The sequence below is a fragment of the Cavia porcellus genome, unplaced genomic scaffold (genome assembly GCF_034190915.1).
Source record: "Cavia porcellus strain 051 isolate PalLab524CR breed Dunkin Hartley unplaced genomic scaffold, mCavPor4.1 scaffold_29, whole genome shotgun sequence".
Classification (NCBI taxonomy): Eukaryota; Metazoa; Chordata; class Mammalia; order Rodentia; family Caviidae; genus Cavia; species Cavia porcellus.
The window spans coordinates 36603846-36623121 of NW_026947512.1; the positions used below are offsets into that span (position 1 = coordinate 36603846).

Genomic DNA, 19276 nt, shown 5'->3' on the forward strand with positions numbered 1-19276 from the left:
GTTTATAGGTGAGAATTTTCTCCAACACATAGTGTTAAAACCAATGTGTCAGCAGATTTCATTTTCCTTCTGGAAACTCAAGAAAACAATCTGCTTGCCTTTTCCAAATTTAAGAAACCATTTCCTTTCCTCCATCTTCAAAGCCAATTAAAGAGGGAGAGGTGTAAGATATCTATTATTTTTATTCTCTTTCATTCTTCTACTTTGAGTAACCTTTATGATTACATTGAGTCCTCCTAGCGTCTCAGTGATAATATCTTGTTTAAGACCAGATAATTACAACTTTGATTCCATTTGCAACATGAAACCCTTTGAGAAAGTGACTGAATATATTTGCAGGTCCTAGAATTAAAATGTAGACATTTTGGAGGACACAAGTACAGTAAGCCCCCAACTTAGGAACGTTTAATTGCAGACTTTCACAGGTCTGAATGGACTTCACATTTTCAGCATCTTTCGATCTGAACGATAGCAGAAGCAGCTCACTGTCTGTCAGACATTGCACAATTGCACTGCTGTGTGCTTAGTGTGCAGTGCGATAGTGTACAGCAGTACAGTGCTCAATCAGAGCTCTGGATGTCCAGAAGTAACAGGAAAAACAGTGGTGATGTGGAGGGAATTACTAAAAAGTGCAAAGCAATAATCACAGAAACAAAAGTGAAAAAAAAATAACTGTGAAAGTAAAAATAGTCTATTTACACTATTTTTGAATTTGTGTTTGTTTTTATACTTTCCCTTACGTATTTGTGTCAAAAGTGTGTAAAACTCACTTCACTGGACTTACAAATGAACTCAGTTCACAAATGTTCTCCTGGAGCGGAGCTCATTAGTAAGTCAGGAACTTATTACATTTCTCCTACTGACTTAAGCAGCAATAAAAAATACAGCAGCAACGGCATCTGTCAAAACTACACAGAGAGGAGGGTATGGTTTCCAGAGATGCCATATTATGTTATATAAAATCTACTTTTAACCAAAATGTCAGATATATAAAGAAAAAAGACAGAGTGGTCCCTACATAGAAAAATCAGAATAAAAATGTCCATAAGAAAGCCTTACTTGATAGACTTTAAATATGTTCCAAATATATCCATATTGAGCTCACTAGGCCAATAATTCATCTATTTTAAATATGTATTCTAAGAATTACAGAAACCATTTCTAAAGTTCTAAAGGGAGCTAGAACAATAACATCTCACTATATAGAAAATGAATCAAAAGACAATTTAAAAAAAATATATATATATACATTCTGGATTTCAAAAGATTTCAATAATAAATTTGAGCCAGAAGAAGATGAAACTATTGAATTTAAATGCATACAATTTTAGAAGCAACAAAAAATATTTTAAAAGGAGAACAGATCTTCTGAGATTCATTGGACCCCATCTGATGGAGGAGTTTGGAGAAGTAGAAAAAGAGAAAAGTACAAAGAGTATTTAAAGACATAGTGGAAACTTTCCCACATTATGAAAGAATACTAATCTACACACCTAAGGAGTTTAACAGTTTGCAAGTTGGAAAAACTCAAAGTAATTCACACCTAGACATCAGAATCCAAACTGTTAAAACCAAGGGCAATCTGAGACAATTTATAAACATTAGACATGTTCGCAAAGCATGGGTACACTCATTTTAGGCAGTTGCTACTTGTACATAACACATCTTGATCCTTTTCTTAATTCTCTCAATTCAGCAACAGAGAAGTGATTTATCATGAAAAAAATACAATCCTTAATGAAGATCATATCAAAATCCAGTATCAGCGGATGGCATTTGAAATACAGGAATATGACTATCCCTTAGAATTCTCTATTCATCAAATCTAGCCTTCAAAAACAAAGAAATTAACATTCCTAGAAAAACAAAAAAAACCAGAGGATTCATTGCTAGCCATATGCTCTAGAAGACATAAGGAAGGGAGTCTTGGAGGCTAAAATGAAACAAGAACTAATGCATATAAAAATAAAAAGAATAAAAACTTATGTTCTTTTTCCAATTATTGATTAAAAAGATAATAGCATAAATCAATAATTATACATTTTTAATGGTAAGATGATAAAGATATAATTGCTATAATAATGATAGCACAAAATAATGGAGAAGGGAAAGGGACTATAGAGGAGCACAATCTTTATATACCATTTGAGATACATTTGGTGAAATTTGAACTATTTTATTATTCAGTAAGATACAAAGTCTGATCCTCAAGATAATCTAAGAATAAAAAAGTAAAAGAAGCAAGACAAATGAAATGACACACAAGAAAACATTTGCCTACTACCAAAAAAGCAGCAGTGAAAGAATAGAATAACAAAAAATGACACAGTGCATGTAAAATATATATGACAAATGACACACTTAAATCCTATCGTATTAGTAATTATTCCATCAAATGTAAATATATTGAAAACTTCAGGGAAAAATCAGAGATTGGAAGAATAGATTTTTAAAAAGTTATGATCCAACTACATGCTTATAAGAGAAACACATTCAACTCAGACATACTGAGAGCAAAAGGATAGAAGATACATGATACAAACACTCAAAATGAACTAGAGAACCCTACACTATATTGAAAATACACTTCAAGCCAAATGACAAAGTTTTTAATGCATTTAAGCCTTTTAATGATACAAAATGTCCAGTCATCAAGAAGACACACAAATTATAAATGTATATATAAAACAAAAGGCCCCAATATACCTGGGACAAAAAGTAACAGAATCAAAGAGAGAAACAATTCGACAACAAATTTGTAGACTTCCATATCCCCTTTTCAATAATGAATACAATTTCTAGAAAATGGAAGACTTACACAACACCCCTAGTACACATAGAACACTCCTCTCAATGATAGCACAAAACACATTCTTCACAAGAGAACATGAAATATTTTTTTATTTAAAGAGAAAAAAGAAAAGAAATTTAAAAAAAACAAAGTAAAAGGGTACGAATAATACAGAATTTCAAGAAAAAATATACATTAAGAAATCACTAGTTAATAGGTTACATATTGTCATCTTAGAAACAGTTGTCCAAATTATAAAATTAAAGCATATAAAGTGGACATTCATATAGTGAGACTGCAGACAGTTTCGTTTAATGATCCAACATAAGTAAGTAATATGGTTTTCCATCTTATACACTCAAACATACATGCAGTTATATCCCTTAGACCATCTTCCTTGAGAACATGAAACATTTTAAGGGACTATATGTAAGGCATTAACAAGTCTTGTTATATTTAAAGATTAAAATCATGATATGTTTTGCTATTGAAAAAATGAAACTGTAAATCAATAATAAAAATTTGGAGAAATTTAAAATAGGTAGAAATTAATTAACATATTTCTAAATAGCCTGTTGAATAAAGGGAAGTCACATAAAATATTAGATAAAACTTTTTGAGATGAATAGATAAAACCAATATACTAAAACTTGTGGGATTCACATAAAGCAAAATTCAGAGTGATGTGTGTAATTGTAAATACTTATATTTTAAAAGAAGATTTCAAATCAATAACCTTACTCTTAATTTAAGAAAGTAGAAAAGAGTAAAATAAACTCAAAGAAAGTATAGGTGGGAATGAAAACAATTAGAACACAGAAAAATACTGCCTAGAAAAAATAAAATCAAACATTTGACAAATTGCTTAAGATAAAATGACTCCAGCTAGAAGCAGAGAGAAAAAAAAAAACAATAGAAAAAATAGCACAAACAGAAACTGATTTGTCAAAAAGATCATCAACTTGACTAGACAAGACAAACAGAAAAGGGCCAAATAACTACTCTCAGAAATGAAAAAGGGAATTACTAACAACAAGAAAAAGAAACTATAAAGGAAATTATAAGCAACTGTATGTCAACAAATTAGATAACCTAGATGAGATGGAAAATGCTTAGAAAGAATTACTGAAACTAACTCATGTATAAATAAAAAATATAAATAAACTTACAATCATAAATAAATTTAATGAGTAATCAAAAACTTCCCACAAAGAAAATAGCAGGATGATATCACTGTATTAGTGAACTCTACGAAACTTCAAAAGAATTAAAACCAGTCCTTCACAAATTCTTCCAAAACACAGAAGCAAAGGAATACTCTCATCAGTCTGTGAGACCTATAATAAATCACCAAACAGATATTCCTTAAAAAGAAAATATACATTCCATAAAAAGAAAAATAGCCATAAAAACTGCTACTGAACCAAATACAGCAGATTTTAAAATAGATTACGTACTATGGCTAAGGAGTACTTATCTCAGGAAGGCAAGGTTCGTTTAAAATATGAAAATAAATCTATGTTGTATACTTAGTAAAACAAAGTTTGAAAAATGGGCATCTGACAAAATCCAAAGCACTTGGGGAGGCAGGACACCTCACTAGCCATGAATAGAAGAAAACTTCTTCACCTTAATTTCTATCTTTGAAGAACTCACAGCTAACATCACATTTAATGACTAACAATTTAACTTGTCCCCTAATACCAAGAACAAGATAAGGATAATATTCCAACTATTTTTATTCAATGCTATACTATAGGTTCAACTTAAGGTAATTAGGAAATAGGAAACAAACAAACAAACAAAAGCAACCAAATGTCATCCAGATCTCAAAGTCATGCTCCACAAAAAAATCACCAAGCAATCAATGAGTTTGGTAAGGCTGTAAGACACTGAATCAGTAGGATAAAAATCATGTACATTTCACATATCAATAAAAATGTGAAAGTACAATTAATAAGACTTCCATTTACAACATTAAATATTCATAAATAAAATAACTATTCAAAAATAAATTTTACCACATGCAAGACTTTTCAACTGAAAACTCCAACATATATCTGAAATAAACTGAAGAAACTGAGACTAAGAAATTAGAAAGAAACCCATGTTTATTGGAAGAATAAATATTGTTACCATGGCAATATTCCTCTGACCTAAAGATTTTGGGGAGGATGAATTAGAATTAGGTAGCTGATCTTCTACAATTAAAGAATGGTGATGATTATTTAACTTTGTAAATATATTAGAAATCATTGAATTTTACACTTTGAAAGAGTACATTTTCTAGTTTGTGAATTATATCTGTGATCCATATATAAATCATCATAAGCTTACAATTTTAAAAGCTTCACTTAACAATCAATCAAAGCCATCAGAGCTTCTAAACTGATCTACAAAAATCTCTTAGGAAAATAAAGCAAATAATTTATTTGTTGGTCTTTGACTTATGACTTTGGGAGATTACAAAAGCCAATTGCTTTTTCTACACCAAAGAGTTAAAAACAAAAATTAGTTTCTTAAAAAATAAAATGGCTTTCATTAAATCTTCTCAGTCAGACTTAGCAAATGTAAAGATGAGATGTTAGCTGATTATTTCGAGTGTCCTCAAAGTAACCATCACTTAAAACAAATGCTTTGGATATGTCAAGTAACTAAGTGTCTGGTAACCAAAAAACGACAGCTGAAGACCAAAGTTCTCCCCCTGTGAGAATGCTTTTTGGGTGTGATTCCTAGCACATGGGACTGACAGTAAACAGCAGACTGGAGTTCCAATGTAAATCAATCAATATAAGAAAAATCTAATTTCTAGATAAAAAGTAATCATTTCCTTCTAATTTTAAATAGATAGTCTTGATTTTAGAACACTGTTCCAGACAGAGCATCAGTAAGGTAATCATATCTTGTTAATGATAAGATCTCTGCAGAGAACTCCAGGCAGAAAGGTGAATTCATTCAGTTTAATGCATTTTTACCCCCAAAATATATTTGCGTTTTATGCAAATAAAACACAACATCTCCTTGATACAGGATGAGGTAGACTCTGCTTATTCTTTTAGTAATTCGAAGTATAAATTGCCTCTTCGTTATCCCAGTTAAATTTGAATTGACACATAATTGCTCTAAAATGCTTTTGGAAAGTTAATTTTCTCTTATACACTGGAATTATAAAAGAGTTATTAATAAAGTCAGCTCCAACAAAGACGGTCTAGTGGAGTCCTTAATTGAACTTATCCATTAAGAAGAAAAAGAAGAAGAAAGTGGAGAATAGGACAAGAAGGAGGAGAAGACAGCAGGGGAAGCAGGAGGAGAGCGAGGAGAAGGAAAAGATGAAAAATAGGAGGAGAAGGAAGAGGGCAAGGAGGAGGAGGTGGAGTTGTTTCCTACAACATTTCCAAGTCTCCTTCAGGCCATAAATGAGCTACTAGGCAAAGCATTGAAACAATAGTGTTGTTTTTTGAGTGAGTGTTTGCAAATGTTATCCAAGCAAATACTTTTTAAAAATAAAATAAAAATAATGAGTGTTCTACCAATGTTTTTAGCAGGTAACTAACACAGTCCCAAGAAGGGTCAACAGTAAATGCAACAGGACTTTGGGCATATTTGTCAAAATGGTAAAAAAAAGGACAAGAGCCAAACAAATGTTTGGCCAAAACAGTCTTCGTGCTACATTTACAGATGTTGACTAAGAGCCAGGAGCCGAAGGTTTTCATGGGTAGTTTCCCCACAACCCCATGACTATGAGATATTATTATCAATCTCCTTTCCATTTACAGTCAAGTACTGTAATTAACATGTACAGTCAAGTACAGATAATTAACACCTAAGTTTAATATCCTGCAGGCAATAATTGACAGCATAGAAACAAATTTGAAGCCTATTTTACAGCTATATTTTACTTCTTCTAGTAGTTTCACCTTGGTTGATTTCTCCTAGGAAATAATTATGTGCAGATGAAATGAATGTTTCAGCTATTAGATCCCAAATAGTCATTTGTTTGTGGAAACATCTGTCTCACTTGGCAAATATTTGGGGTTTAGATATAATTTCATAGTTTGGTTTAAAGAATAAAAACTTCCAGAATTATGAAACTTTGATGATGAAAAAGACCACCTACTGGGGCTCCCGCCTTTTAAAATAGACGTAACTCATCCCTGGAAAGTTCCATGAAAATATTTCTCTTCTTATGATCATGACTTGGTCTTCTCATCCAAAAGACCACGAACCCTTAGTTCAGCTATTGGAAACATTCTTTTTCGTGATTGAGAATAATGGCAGTATCTAAGATTTTCTTTTAGTAAAGGAAAATATTATACCATTGGAATGCTGAGAGGGAATGAATGTTCTAGATGACAACGGCAGTGTGTATCTGCTGTATGTCTTACCCACCAATAAAGACTGGGAATAAAGTAACTCAACATCAAAAGGAACAAATGTGCTGGTTAAATAGATTTATAACTGTAAAAGTTGACAACTGCTTCCCTAAAGGTTTTGTCAAGGCCTTCCTAAACGTGGATCACCAGAAATGGGCCAGATACTTTGGAACCAATTCAGAGAGTAAGACATTCTACTTCCTCTCTTATTTTTCATCCTATAACTTCTATTACAGACCCCAAAACTGATTCACCCTTTTACTGAATTAACTGAATTAACATATCTACAGGAACTGGAAAAATCCAAAAAAATACTCAAGTGTTTCAAAATGTGCACTCTTAAAGTCATGCCTTTCACACTGGATTCTTTTGCAGCTTTTTGTATTATCTTAACTTGTCCTTTATAACCTCTGAAATCATCCTAAAATCTTTCGTTAACCAATTCCCTAGAAATTTGTACACCTTCTAAACATCCCCAATTGTCACTGAAGTTATTATTACAAATATGGAAAAGGACAATTTTGAGGTCCCATGTATCCAGTGTAACACTGCTGTCGTGAATGCCAAGATGAGATGCAGGATTCCGTCTAAATTCCATTCACATGCCCTTTGCGGATCACTGCCTCCAGGAAGTATTAGATTAGAAGTTCAGTATTAGAAGTTCACTTCATCATTTATTTTTCTTGTATGGAGATGAGTTTTTATCCAGGCAAATCAAGGTCTAGATGAAATATGTGCTACTACAATATATACCATCTATTCTGCAATTTGTATCAAGAAAATTGTTTTATATGCTCCAACTGGTGTGGCAGTCTTTTTTATTTATTAAAAAACATTTTCAATGACTAACTTTCTGCTTTTTTTTCTTTTCACATCACTGAGGATGTCCTCCAGCTGGCCTCTTTTCTTTGGTGATTTTCCAGTTAGATGTATATCCTAATTACATCCCCTGAGAACTGACATTTTGTTACCATAGTCAGATCACAAGGTTAAGGAGTTGTGTTTTCTTGGTATCAATATCCTGTTTGTTCACTTCTATTTTTGCTCTTCACTTGGTAGAATACCTGATTTCTTCCAGACCCTGGTTTTGAGTTACCCTTGATTACAATTAGGGGTCGGTAAATCTATCTGTATTGTATGGATCAATAATTCTCCAAATACTGCGCACAGACCACCTGTATCAGAGATGCTGTTTCCAGAGATCCAGGGAGGTGGCCTCAGGGAGCTAAGATTTTAATATGGAAGGAGAAGAAATGGTGCCTCACGAAAGAAAATTAGGATAAAGAAGAAAAAGTCCAGATGCAGGTGGAAGTCTAAGTCGATTCTGGAGACAGCTATCAAAGGACACTAGAAAGACACAGTGGGTCTTATGAAGAACAAGATAAACTCAAGGTACTATAATTTAAGGGACATCAGCATCAAACTGTTCTCAATTCCCTAATTGTGCTGAACCAATTCAAAATGATTAAATTCAGATAATATCCTTCAAATTAGTAACTCAGTGAAACAATAAAGGTCTCTTTAAGAAACATGGTATTATGTGTTGTAAATATGGTTAAATTAGGTGTTCCCATTGGAGAAGTGGAGAGAGTACATTGATTTTTTTAAAGACACATTTATGGGGCTGGTAATGATTAAAACAAAATATGCAAAGAATCAATTTAAAAGAATGTGATATCCAATTGAATTTCCTTCATTCACTTTCTATTTACTTTTTACTTCGTTAACACTGTTTTAATATCTGCTATGTACCTGGATCTACATTAGGTTCTGGAGCACTATTCAACTTCCCAGTAAATGTGGAGTGAATATAGGAAGAACAACAGCAAAGGCTGGAGGACAGAAAGGTAAGGTAAGAAGGTAGGTAAGGAGGATTGAATAAAGTCATATGAATTAGAATAAATAATGTACACATATACTGGATAGCTTTATGCAAATACTCTGGCTACATCAGGAAAACAGAAGTCTCCAATTCTCAACCTGATTTGACTTTCCTCTAGAGTTCTTAAAGTGCTGTAATATTTGTGTCTTTTTTCATGGCCACCAGATTTTTTATTAAAGCACATAGGAAAAGATTTTAAATTAGTGATGCCATCTAATAATGAAATACTTTTTATAAGGAGGCAACAGAATACAAAAAAACTTAGAGAATGAACATAATACAGATCACCTAAAATATAGGATTAGTATTTTAATGGGGTCCTGCACACCTTGTTAGACAACCTGAAAACTGAAGATCTTAATACCAATTATGACTACAATAATCCATACCTAGATTTTTTAAGGTGAACTAAAACACTCATTTGTTTCACATTGTAATTCAACAAAAGTGAGTCTATCCATCATGCTTTTATAAAGTCATAAAAATATTCTTTTGTTGAGGTATGAAAATTACATTACCATGTACATGCAATTGAGTGTGCTGTTGTGTTTCTCCAGCTGCATTGGTAGCCACACATGTGTATCTGCCAGCATCTTCTAACAGGGCTTTGGCAATTTGTAGAACTCGACCAGAAGACTGTATCTAATTGGGAGCAGAAAGCATGGCAGAATTTTGTACTTTGCATTTGGACTTGTAAATATTCACTGAGACAGAAAAAACTCATTTAAGTTTATAAAACCTAATTATACTTTTATGCCAATGTCTTAATTATATCTTGATAGATCAGAACCAAATCGTTTCATTATGCATAAGAAAATTGACTAATTTGATTGAAAAGTTTATTCTTATTCATTGGAAAATACAAAATAAAATAACCTAATGGTTAGCCTTATATAGTCATAAAACTTCACTGATTAAAAAATTTTCACACTAACTATGAAGAATGTGATGAAAATTTAAGCTATTTGAAAAAACATGGCCATACTAATATAACACTTCATAAATATTTTTAAAACAACAATCTTTTTTTATTAAATTGTCATGGGGTCCAGAAAAACAATATAATTTATAAAATATGAATCATGAGAATGCACATAAATCTTTCTGTTTTTCCTTATTTTCCTCTTAAATTCATTGCAACTGACTTCAACCATTTTCAAGCTGGTGATTCAGAGGTTATTCTTTGAAACCTACTGTTCTGAGGTCAATATTAATTTCCAATAGCAATGTCAAGTAGCTTACGTAGTAACTGTATAACATTTCCTACCGTTTAGCTACAGCATTCCACATGGTTGACTATCTACTCACTGAAACTTTTTGTGCTCTAAGAGTAAAAGATAAAGCACTTCCTGAGTTCTTATTCTGACTTTCCTAGGAGATCAGTTTATAGAATCTACCTCCTCTTTCTGTTTCATAGAAGGAAACTTAGCTCTGTCATAGTTTTCTGGCATTACTAAAAATCCTATCCAGAATCTTAAATCAAAACTGGTAGCCTATGCTTCTCTCTTAAACTCTACATTTGCAAGTTAACACATGAAATTCAACCTACCCAGAATTAAGCTCATAATTTTTCTATGTATCTTTTAAAATCTAGTTTTTGTTACAGTTTTACAGTCTTGTTTAATGGCAATCAGTGTTTTTCCAGTCATCTGGATTTTGGAGCCCATTTTGATTCCAATTAATTATACCATTGACTGTTTTTAAGATTTTGTTTTCCATTTCCAGAGCCACTGTGGGATTATAATGGCTTCCTAACTCATATTCCAGCGTCTCCAATCTCGTCAATTGTTGATCCATCTTACACACTATTGTCAGAATAATTTGTTTAAAATGGAAATTTGATCTTTTTACAGTCCCTCTCCTAACCTCATTCATGGCTCCCTACATTGCCCAGAATGAAATCCAAACTCAGCATAGCTCACTACACTCTGACCCCAAATGATCTCTCCAAAATACTGTGCAAACTCCCACTTAACCTATTTTTCAGTCATACTGTACTGACATGTTAAGCAATGCATTCATATATTTATATTCACTTTTGTAAAACTGCATATGGCATTTAAATGTCATGATTTTTTAAGACTCTGAACTAAGTTAATCTTCATTTCTTTTTCATTTGTTCATTATTCCCACTTTGGGAGGAATAATCTGTGCTCAAGTTTTCAACTATCATCAATGTGCCAATATCTCCAATCAGAAGTCTAGTTGAACTCCACAACCACATAATTCAATGATCTACTGACATCTCCATTAGTTTATCTCAAGATCTCCTCAACTCCAAAGTCTAAAACTCATATCATAGTTTTCCTCACCTTCAATTTGCCCTTCTCCAAAGTATCCTGCCATACTGGTTGGCATTACCATTCACGTAATTATGTAGGTTAGAGTCCTAGGAATCTTCCTGGACAGATCCTTCTCCTTTACCTTCCATAAGCAATCTTACAACTACTCCAGTGATTTGACTAACTCTACAGTCTATCCAAGCATCCTCATTTCCATGGCCAGTATATGAATCTAAATGTCTACGTGTATCTCCTAGACAAACACAAATAGATCTTAATGGTTTCACATATGTACTCTTTTATCTTAATTTATTTCTTGAAAAATTTCCAGATGACTATAGTCATGCATCATGTAACAATGTTTTGGTCAATGATGGACTACATATATGATGGTAAATATGATACAGCCAGCCAAGGTACAAAGTAAACTGTGTCATCCAGGTTTGTGTAAATGTTATTTGTACAGTGGTCAAATTGCCTTAATGATGCACTTCTCAGAATATATCTCCATCATTAAGTGACACTTAGCTGTACATAAAATGAGAACAGATATTGTCACTTCTCTTAAAACTCCTCAAAATCTTTGCATTGCTTTAAAATAAAACAAATCATTAGCACTAGGTAAGAGCTCCCTACTACTCTTTAGCTTTCTCCAGTATCACCTTTCATTATTTCTCTGAGGTCCACTGGCTTACTTTTGGGTGGTCAAGGGGTGTCATACTTTCCCCATATGTATCTTTCCCCATATGTATCTTCTTTGCAATCCGGTTCTCGGTTATTTTCCATTAGTTTACCCATTTACCTCACATATTCTTCAGTATGCTGCTCAAAGTGTTTTCCCCTAAATTTTCCCCATATGCAAAAATGTTCTTCATATTTATGCCTCTCTATACTCTTAAAGCACTGCTCATTACAGCTTGTAATTCTGTTTGTATGGTGCACAACAAATATCTGTCTTCCAGATAAATAAATAAGTGTTGATCTGTACTATGTGTAACAGTTTCATAGTGAATCTCTCACCAGACAAATGTTTGAGATTAGTTTCACTAAATTTGATATAGGAATAAGAGAATAGATGTCCATCATTTCAACTGGGAAGAACACTCAGGGTATCGCTAATATTGGGAAACTACTATAAGTAAAATTTAAGACCATAAGAATCAGTTAACTTGATCTTGCTGGCAAACTCATCTAATTCTAATTTTAAATGTATTATTTAGATTATCCAAGCTTGGAATTTATTATTGATCCATTTACCTACTAATTCAAGACCTTTGAATGAAACATAGTCATGTGCAAAGGCCAGTCCTTAGGATGAAAGCACAGAAGTGAACTTATTTACAGATATTGAGATGTTTTTCTTCTCAAAGCTCACAAACCAGCTTTTAAAAAATTCCTTTCTAGGCCTATTTCACTTAGTTTGATATACATATAGCTTCATCTTTTTATTGTATGGTGAACATAGCAGGATATGTTGGCTTATTACTAAACATGATTGACCCATGAGACAACAATGTTCAGAAAGCTAAAATAAGGCATAAATCAAAATAGTAAAGTATCAACTAGTTAATATCTTTATCACTATTCAGGTTATTTAACCTTTATTAAATTCCATTTTTAAAAACTTTAAGGAAAACACATTATTATTTTTTGTTTGGTTTGGTTGCATCACTGAGAATCAAATTCAGGCTTTCCTGCATGGTAGGTAAGCACTCTACTTAACAACTTTTCAACAAAATATGTTCAACAGGAAAATCTACAGTTAAGAAAGAATAGTGTGATAATTTCAGACAGATCTATATGCTTTCTCAATTTGGATTAGGTAATACTTAGGCTTACTTTGAGGTTTCCTTTGGCAGTGTTCACAGGTTGGTCATCTTTTAACCATGTAATAGATGGATTTGGAATGCCATTGGCAATACACTGTAAGGTGACAGGCTTATATTTCACCACAGCTCTCTCAGAAAGGCCTGAGGACTTGATTGTTGGAGGAACTACAAACAAAGGAGGAATAGAAGAAAAACCATAAGCAGTCAAGTCAAACCCTCAAAAACTGTATGAAAGAATCTGAACTTTTAAAATTGAGAATATAAAAGGAATCCTTGTTCGAATGAACAATAGTAATTTCATCTCATGCATTAAGTTTATAATGTTTAACATTTTTATATATTAACAATCTCTTAACTGGGGAGCTTTATTTTTCCAAAGAATAGGCAAAATATATTTGTGGTTACTGAAATTCAACATGTACATTTGACTTACACATTTCAGTGTGTTTTTCTCATCACTAATGGCCTCCCTTTCTCTAAAATCCATTAAATCAGACAACAGAGTCCCGCAATATCCCTACATTATTCAGTCCCAGCACACTTGATTGAATAAGGGTTGGTAACTGAATTTAAACAAGAGTCTCATATTCTCTCGCTGAGGAATTGGGATTGAGACTGGGAAAACAGGATTATCAACATTTCAACATGGAACATAGGACTAAAAAGGCTAGAGGACAAGGTTGCCCAGATAAGGTAGGAATGTAGTTGACATTCATAGACAACTCTTCTAGTGGCGTCCAAATGGCTCTCCAGCTTCTTGTTCCAGTTCTTTCCTTCTCAAGTTCTGCTGGCAAATGAGATACCAAGACACTGGAAGAGACTTGCTGCTGTCATTAGGATAACAGCCATAACTCTAACGTTCCAGTGCTGTGAACACACTTAGACGCCCTGCATCCTGCAATTACACCCTCAGCCTCTGCTTCAAGAAACTATTCAATTCATAACCACTCTTCCTTGGTCTACATTATTAAATGCTGACAAAACCTTCTACTTTAGAAGTAGTTACCTGCTTCTTCTATCCAATGTAATCCACTCTTGAAATTACCAGTAGAATATACTTCTTAACATTTAAATTCTGTCTAGATATATTTGTATTATATCTCTTGGTTGAGCCTGTATATCAATAAATGACTTAAAACCTGCTCTTATTTAATGCAAATTTATATTGGTCACATTATTTCCCACAGCTCAAGATATATCCAGATTACTGAGCTACAGTCAGAATTAGACAATGAAAGAATGGATAAGTTAATATAAAATGTAATTCTCCTGTCCCTCTTTAGCATACCATGAACAGTCACTTCAAATTCCTTCCTGTGGTCTCCAGCAGTGTTTGTTGCCACACACTGATAAAGGCCTGTGTCTGACATTTGAGTCTGTGCAATAACCAGTTTACGTCCATTAAGTAAAATCTTAAATCCATCTCTTTCATCAATTAGCTGACCATCCTTCAGCCACCTACAGAAAATAAAAGAGGTCTGTAAATTACATATATTTTCCCAGAAGATACGTTTCCTAGAAGATGAATATATGTGTATATGTATATATTCATATATTCTCTCTTGTGTATCTGTATAATCTAATTATTTACGCTAAAATAAAATGTAAATGAAAAGAGAAAAGAAAAAAAGAGACCTGGCCTAACACAAAAGTAGAAACCTAATACCTTGAATTATATAACAAAATGTAATGTAAACCAGTTCTTGCAGAACTTGTGCGCAGTGAGTGTTCCCTTAGTGGAGTGATTTTACCCTGTGCGTGTGTACAGGGGCGGGTTTAAGACAGATTAAGGACAAAACAGAGAGACAGTAGAAGCAAGACTGAAGAACAAAAGATGTTCACCCAAACTTTGGGAAACTGAGAAGAGGACAGGAGAGAAAGAATGAAGGACAAACAAAACAGTATCAATGAGATTCAGCCTAGAGACAAAGTTCACTCACATGAAAATATCAAAAAATCAAGAAAGACAATTGAAAAAGAAAAAAAGGAAAACAAACAATGAGAGTAAAAACCTAAACAACCGAAAAAGAAAAATAATCCAGACAGAAAAAGGAAAATAAAGGAAGATAAAGAGAGAAAGAAAGAAAGAAAGAAAGAAGGAAAGAAAGAAAGAAAGAAAGTAGAAAGGAAAGAAAGAAAGAAGAGAGAGAAAAGAAAGAAAAAGGAAAGAAAAAACAATAAAATTTCTCTGGTATACACAGTTCTGTGGCAGTGTTCAAGTCAGAGCATAAAACTGAGTTCTTCACTCTTATACTAAATTTATGTTACATAAAGAGGGAAATACCCCTAAATATTACTGATTTCAATAACATTAATTATTTAAATGCTAGAAATCAGCAAAATGCACACAATAATAAAACACTTGTAAATAAAGTCATCATCTATAAATTTTCACATTTTTGCATCATTTTCCATTTAGTTCTATGCTTGTTTGTCAACATACCTCATTCTTTTAGTTCTCTGACTGTTCCTTTGCACATCTGATCACACAGTCGAAGTGAATGATACGTAATTGACAAATGCTTTGTGAATGAATATGAAACAATAAAGAGTATTGGCAAATACTTATGCATATTATTATTCTTAGGTCTTTAATTTTTCTTGTATTGTTTTTATTTAGTAGTTTGTTAAACACCTGAGTGACTCAGGAAGTTCTGACTATCATACTGCTTTATAGTCTTTCTCAACTGATTATGTAATTTCTAAGATCATACAAAGGAATTTCTCCAGTTGAGTAAAATCAGGTGTCCTCTGAATCAAGTCAAAATGCCCTGATAAATACACCTATCTTTTAAAAGAGGAATATAAAGTATGCAATTTTATACTTCCATTCTTTAGTGATACAGAAAGTGTTTTACAAAGTTCTAAAACATGTAGGTATTCAGAAGACATACCAAAACCCTTACATGATAGCTGGTGCAGGAGAGCCTGTCACTTGACAATCTAGCTCCAATAAGTTACTAACTATCACAATGAAGTAAGATGTTTCATCTCCTCCTTCTACAAAAGGTGGCACTAGAAAACAAAAAAAGGATATAACATATAAAGAAACATAAACAAGAAAAAAAAACCACCACGAGAACAATTAATACTAAGTAATTAGCTTAAAACTAAGTAATTGGCTTAAAAAAGTATTATCATAGCATTCTGGTCCATGAAAGGAATTTGAAATGTATTGTCAATAAATTTTACAATAAATAAGAGGATCACTGACTGTGCTTATGACACATGGATTATTCTCTAACTGGCAAGGTGATGCTACCTGTATAAAATGGATTTACATTTTAGATTGTTTTCATTACAGAAAGTGAAGAAAATCCCCCCAAATTAGGCCACCCATTCAAAAATCTTCAATCTCTAAATAAAGTTAAAGGAACCTACTGTTGTGAGAATGCAGGCGTTCTTTCCTATTGTCGATACACAACAAAGGACCACCTTGTTACTCACTGCAATCAGATATAGTCATAGATGTAAAAATGACCTATTTAATATTTAACTACAAAGCATATCTACTAAAATCACTGGAGATTTATGTGAGATTCTTTATCTTGGGATTCTGATGATAAATTCACCTCTTGGTAATGTGCAATCCAGACTCAGACAATTATACCTTATTCTTAGGCTGTCTTATTATTTCATGACCAGAAAGTATTTCATAAAGTAACAAGGCTTTGCTGTACATTTTCAACTCTAGGTGATGATATTCTTATTTACCTAGGACATCAAGTTCATATTTGATTTCCTTTTCTCCTGCCACACTTGTAGCCACACATATGTACTGTCCCTGATCAACTTCCTGAGCACTCATGATTTCCAGCTTCTGCCCACCGGCTTCTATGCGGATGTTGTCACTGGCTTTCACAGGTACACCATCTTTTAACCAAGTGAGAGATGGAGAAGGGTTGCCAGCAGCTTTACACTCCAGAGTCACAGAATGTGCAACAACAACTTGCTTTTTCAAAGGTGTTGGCGAGTCACCTTCAATCATTGGGGGAACTAGACAGAAAAACAGCAATGTTTCAGACAATTTTTTGTAAGGTCATGAATTACATCCTAATGGGATACATTGTAATGAAATAAAGGAACTATTATTTTTTTCTGATATAGTTTAACCACAGATACCCCAACATTGCCTTCCTCCTAGGAGAAGGTCCCTAAGGGCAATAATTTTTGGCTCAGAAAGTATTCCAAACATTCTGTAATACTTGTATTTTTAGGTTTATGAGGTCAAACAGTAGAGAATCTAAATCTAGAGTAGCTTAATCTAATCTAGAGTAGCTTAATCCTAACAACTACTTTACCTTCCCCATAAGAAACAAACAGTTTGGGTGCTCTGAGTCACATGGGCAAATGTTGGTCAAATGAACAAACCATTTTTGCTAATCTTAGCTTTTGCAATCCAATTACAGCATATAGTTTTCCTTACCGTAGATGTCAACATGGAATGATTTTTCAGTAGTACCAGCAACATTGGTTACATGACACGTGTATGTTGCTGAATCGGAGACTTGTGCTCGAGGAATCTGAAGAAATTGTCCTTTATCAATATAAAGTGCTTGTGAGCTGGATATGACAAGCTGGCCATCTTTATACCAAGTAATAGCAGGCACTGGAAGTCCTCGGGCTTCACATTCCAGCTTAACTATGCTGTTGATCAACGCTGATACTTCTGAGGTAGCATTGCCTCCTTTAATGCTGGGTGGCACTACAAAAGATTCCAGAGCAGAATGAGTTCAAATGCGGTATCTGCATCAAAGTCTTAGATGCAGCAGATGTTTATATAATGAATTTAAGTATAAATTATGACAGGAAGTCTGTGACTTCTCTGCTGTTACTGGGCTGTCCTGTCAAAACGATCTCTAACTACCCCCTTATTGGATTTCAAATTTCAGTAAAAGCTGCACATCACAGATTCAATTTCAGATGCTCATTTAAGTCCAAGAGATCATATTACAGTAACAAAGAAATTTACATTTAACAAAATAAAATCTCATTTAGACACTTAAGTTTGAAATCTGGCTAAGGCAGCAGTGCCACAACTACATGCTCCAGCCTCATGAAATAAAAAGTCTAGATCTAAGTGCTTGCAGGACCAGTAATGTAACAGCTGTACAGTCTTCAATTTTTGCTTTTAGGTATTTCTTTTTAACTGCCATAAGTTCATTCATGCAATTCATCTAATTGCCTACATGTACCTTTTGTAACTCAGCAACCTTGTGCTGGGCCCCTCCCACCACATAAGGATTGTACTTTGGGAAAAACATATCAAGTTGCTCGGTTTCTGCTACATATTCTGAATGTAGTCATTTAGAAATGTTCCAAAATTGCAGCAATTTTTAAAAAATAAAATTGCATATATCTGAATTTCATTTTCTGAATATGATTTTAATAAACTTTTAAATTATAGAATAGGATATTTTGTAAAATATTTTTCTTATGGATATACCACAGCTCTTGGTGTTGTGAAGGAGACTACAGAGATGAAATGCTTTTCTTATCACAACTTAGTGATACCATTTATGAATGTGACTAATCACTGATAACATTAAAACCTTGATGACCTGACTAAGACAATGGTGGTCAGATGCTCACTACAAAGTTACTCCTTTCCTGGAAAAGAGTCACTATCCCCACCCATAAATCTATCAGATGGAGAGTAATGTTCTTTATTGAGAGGAGGAAAGCTTCAAAATTGATCTAGAATTCTGGGGAGTGGGACATATTTCTCCTAGCCCCAGTTCATTTATATATATATATATATATATCAATATGGATTCACAGAAACTTATTTTCTGCTTGAGATTATAATTTATACTACATCTATCCAGTTTTATCAGGAGAATCTCTCAGTTGGCTCCTGTGCATCTTCAATATAACCATGTCATTTTATCTTTTAGGACTTCCTTAATGTCTGTCACTGCTATGTGTTACATGCTCATTTTGCACGTTCCCTGCCCCAGGTATAGGATTAACCATTTCTCGAAGCCTTTCAGGAGAGACAGATAATATAAAACAAGATTTGAGCATGGAGTGACTACTGTGATAGCTTGACGTTTTCTGGTGATTATTCTTAGAACTCCCTCATGGTGATAAATATTCAGATATACATCTTTTTGAAA

At 33.3% G+C, this 19276-nt stretch overlaps 1 protein-coding gene across 8 annotated transcripts in view; it reads right to left on the reverse strand.

Annotated features, from left to right (window-relative positions):
• The window catches only part of Hmcn1 (hemicentin 1), a 398189-nt gene that overhangs the window by 131561 nt on the left and 247352 nt on the right, over positions 1–19276 (reverse strand). For all 8 annotated transcript variants that reach the window (XM_063240159.1, XM_063240157.1, XM_063240158.1 and 5 more), the window contains 6 exons: positions 17584–17862; positions 16872–17153; positions 16064–16172; positions 14446–14615; positions 13168–13322; positions 9565–9688 (listed from right to left, as the gene is read on the reverse strand). In XM_063240159.1, coding sequence (XP_063096229.1) covers positions 9565–9688; positions 13168–13322; positions 14446–14615; positions 16064–16172; positions 16872–17153; positions 17584–17862 — 1119 coding nt within the window. The remainder of the gene's footprint in view (positions 1–9564; positions 9689–13167; positions 13323–14445; positions 14616–16063; positions 16173–16871; positions 17154–17583; positions 17863–19276) is intronic.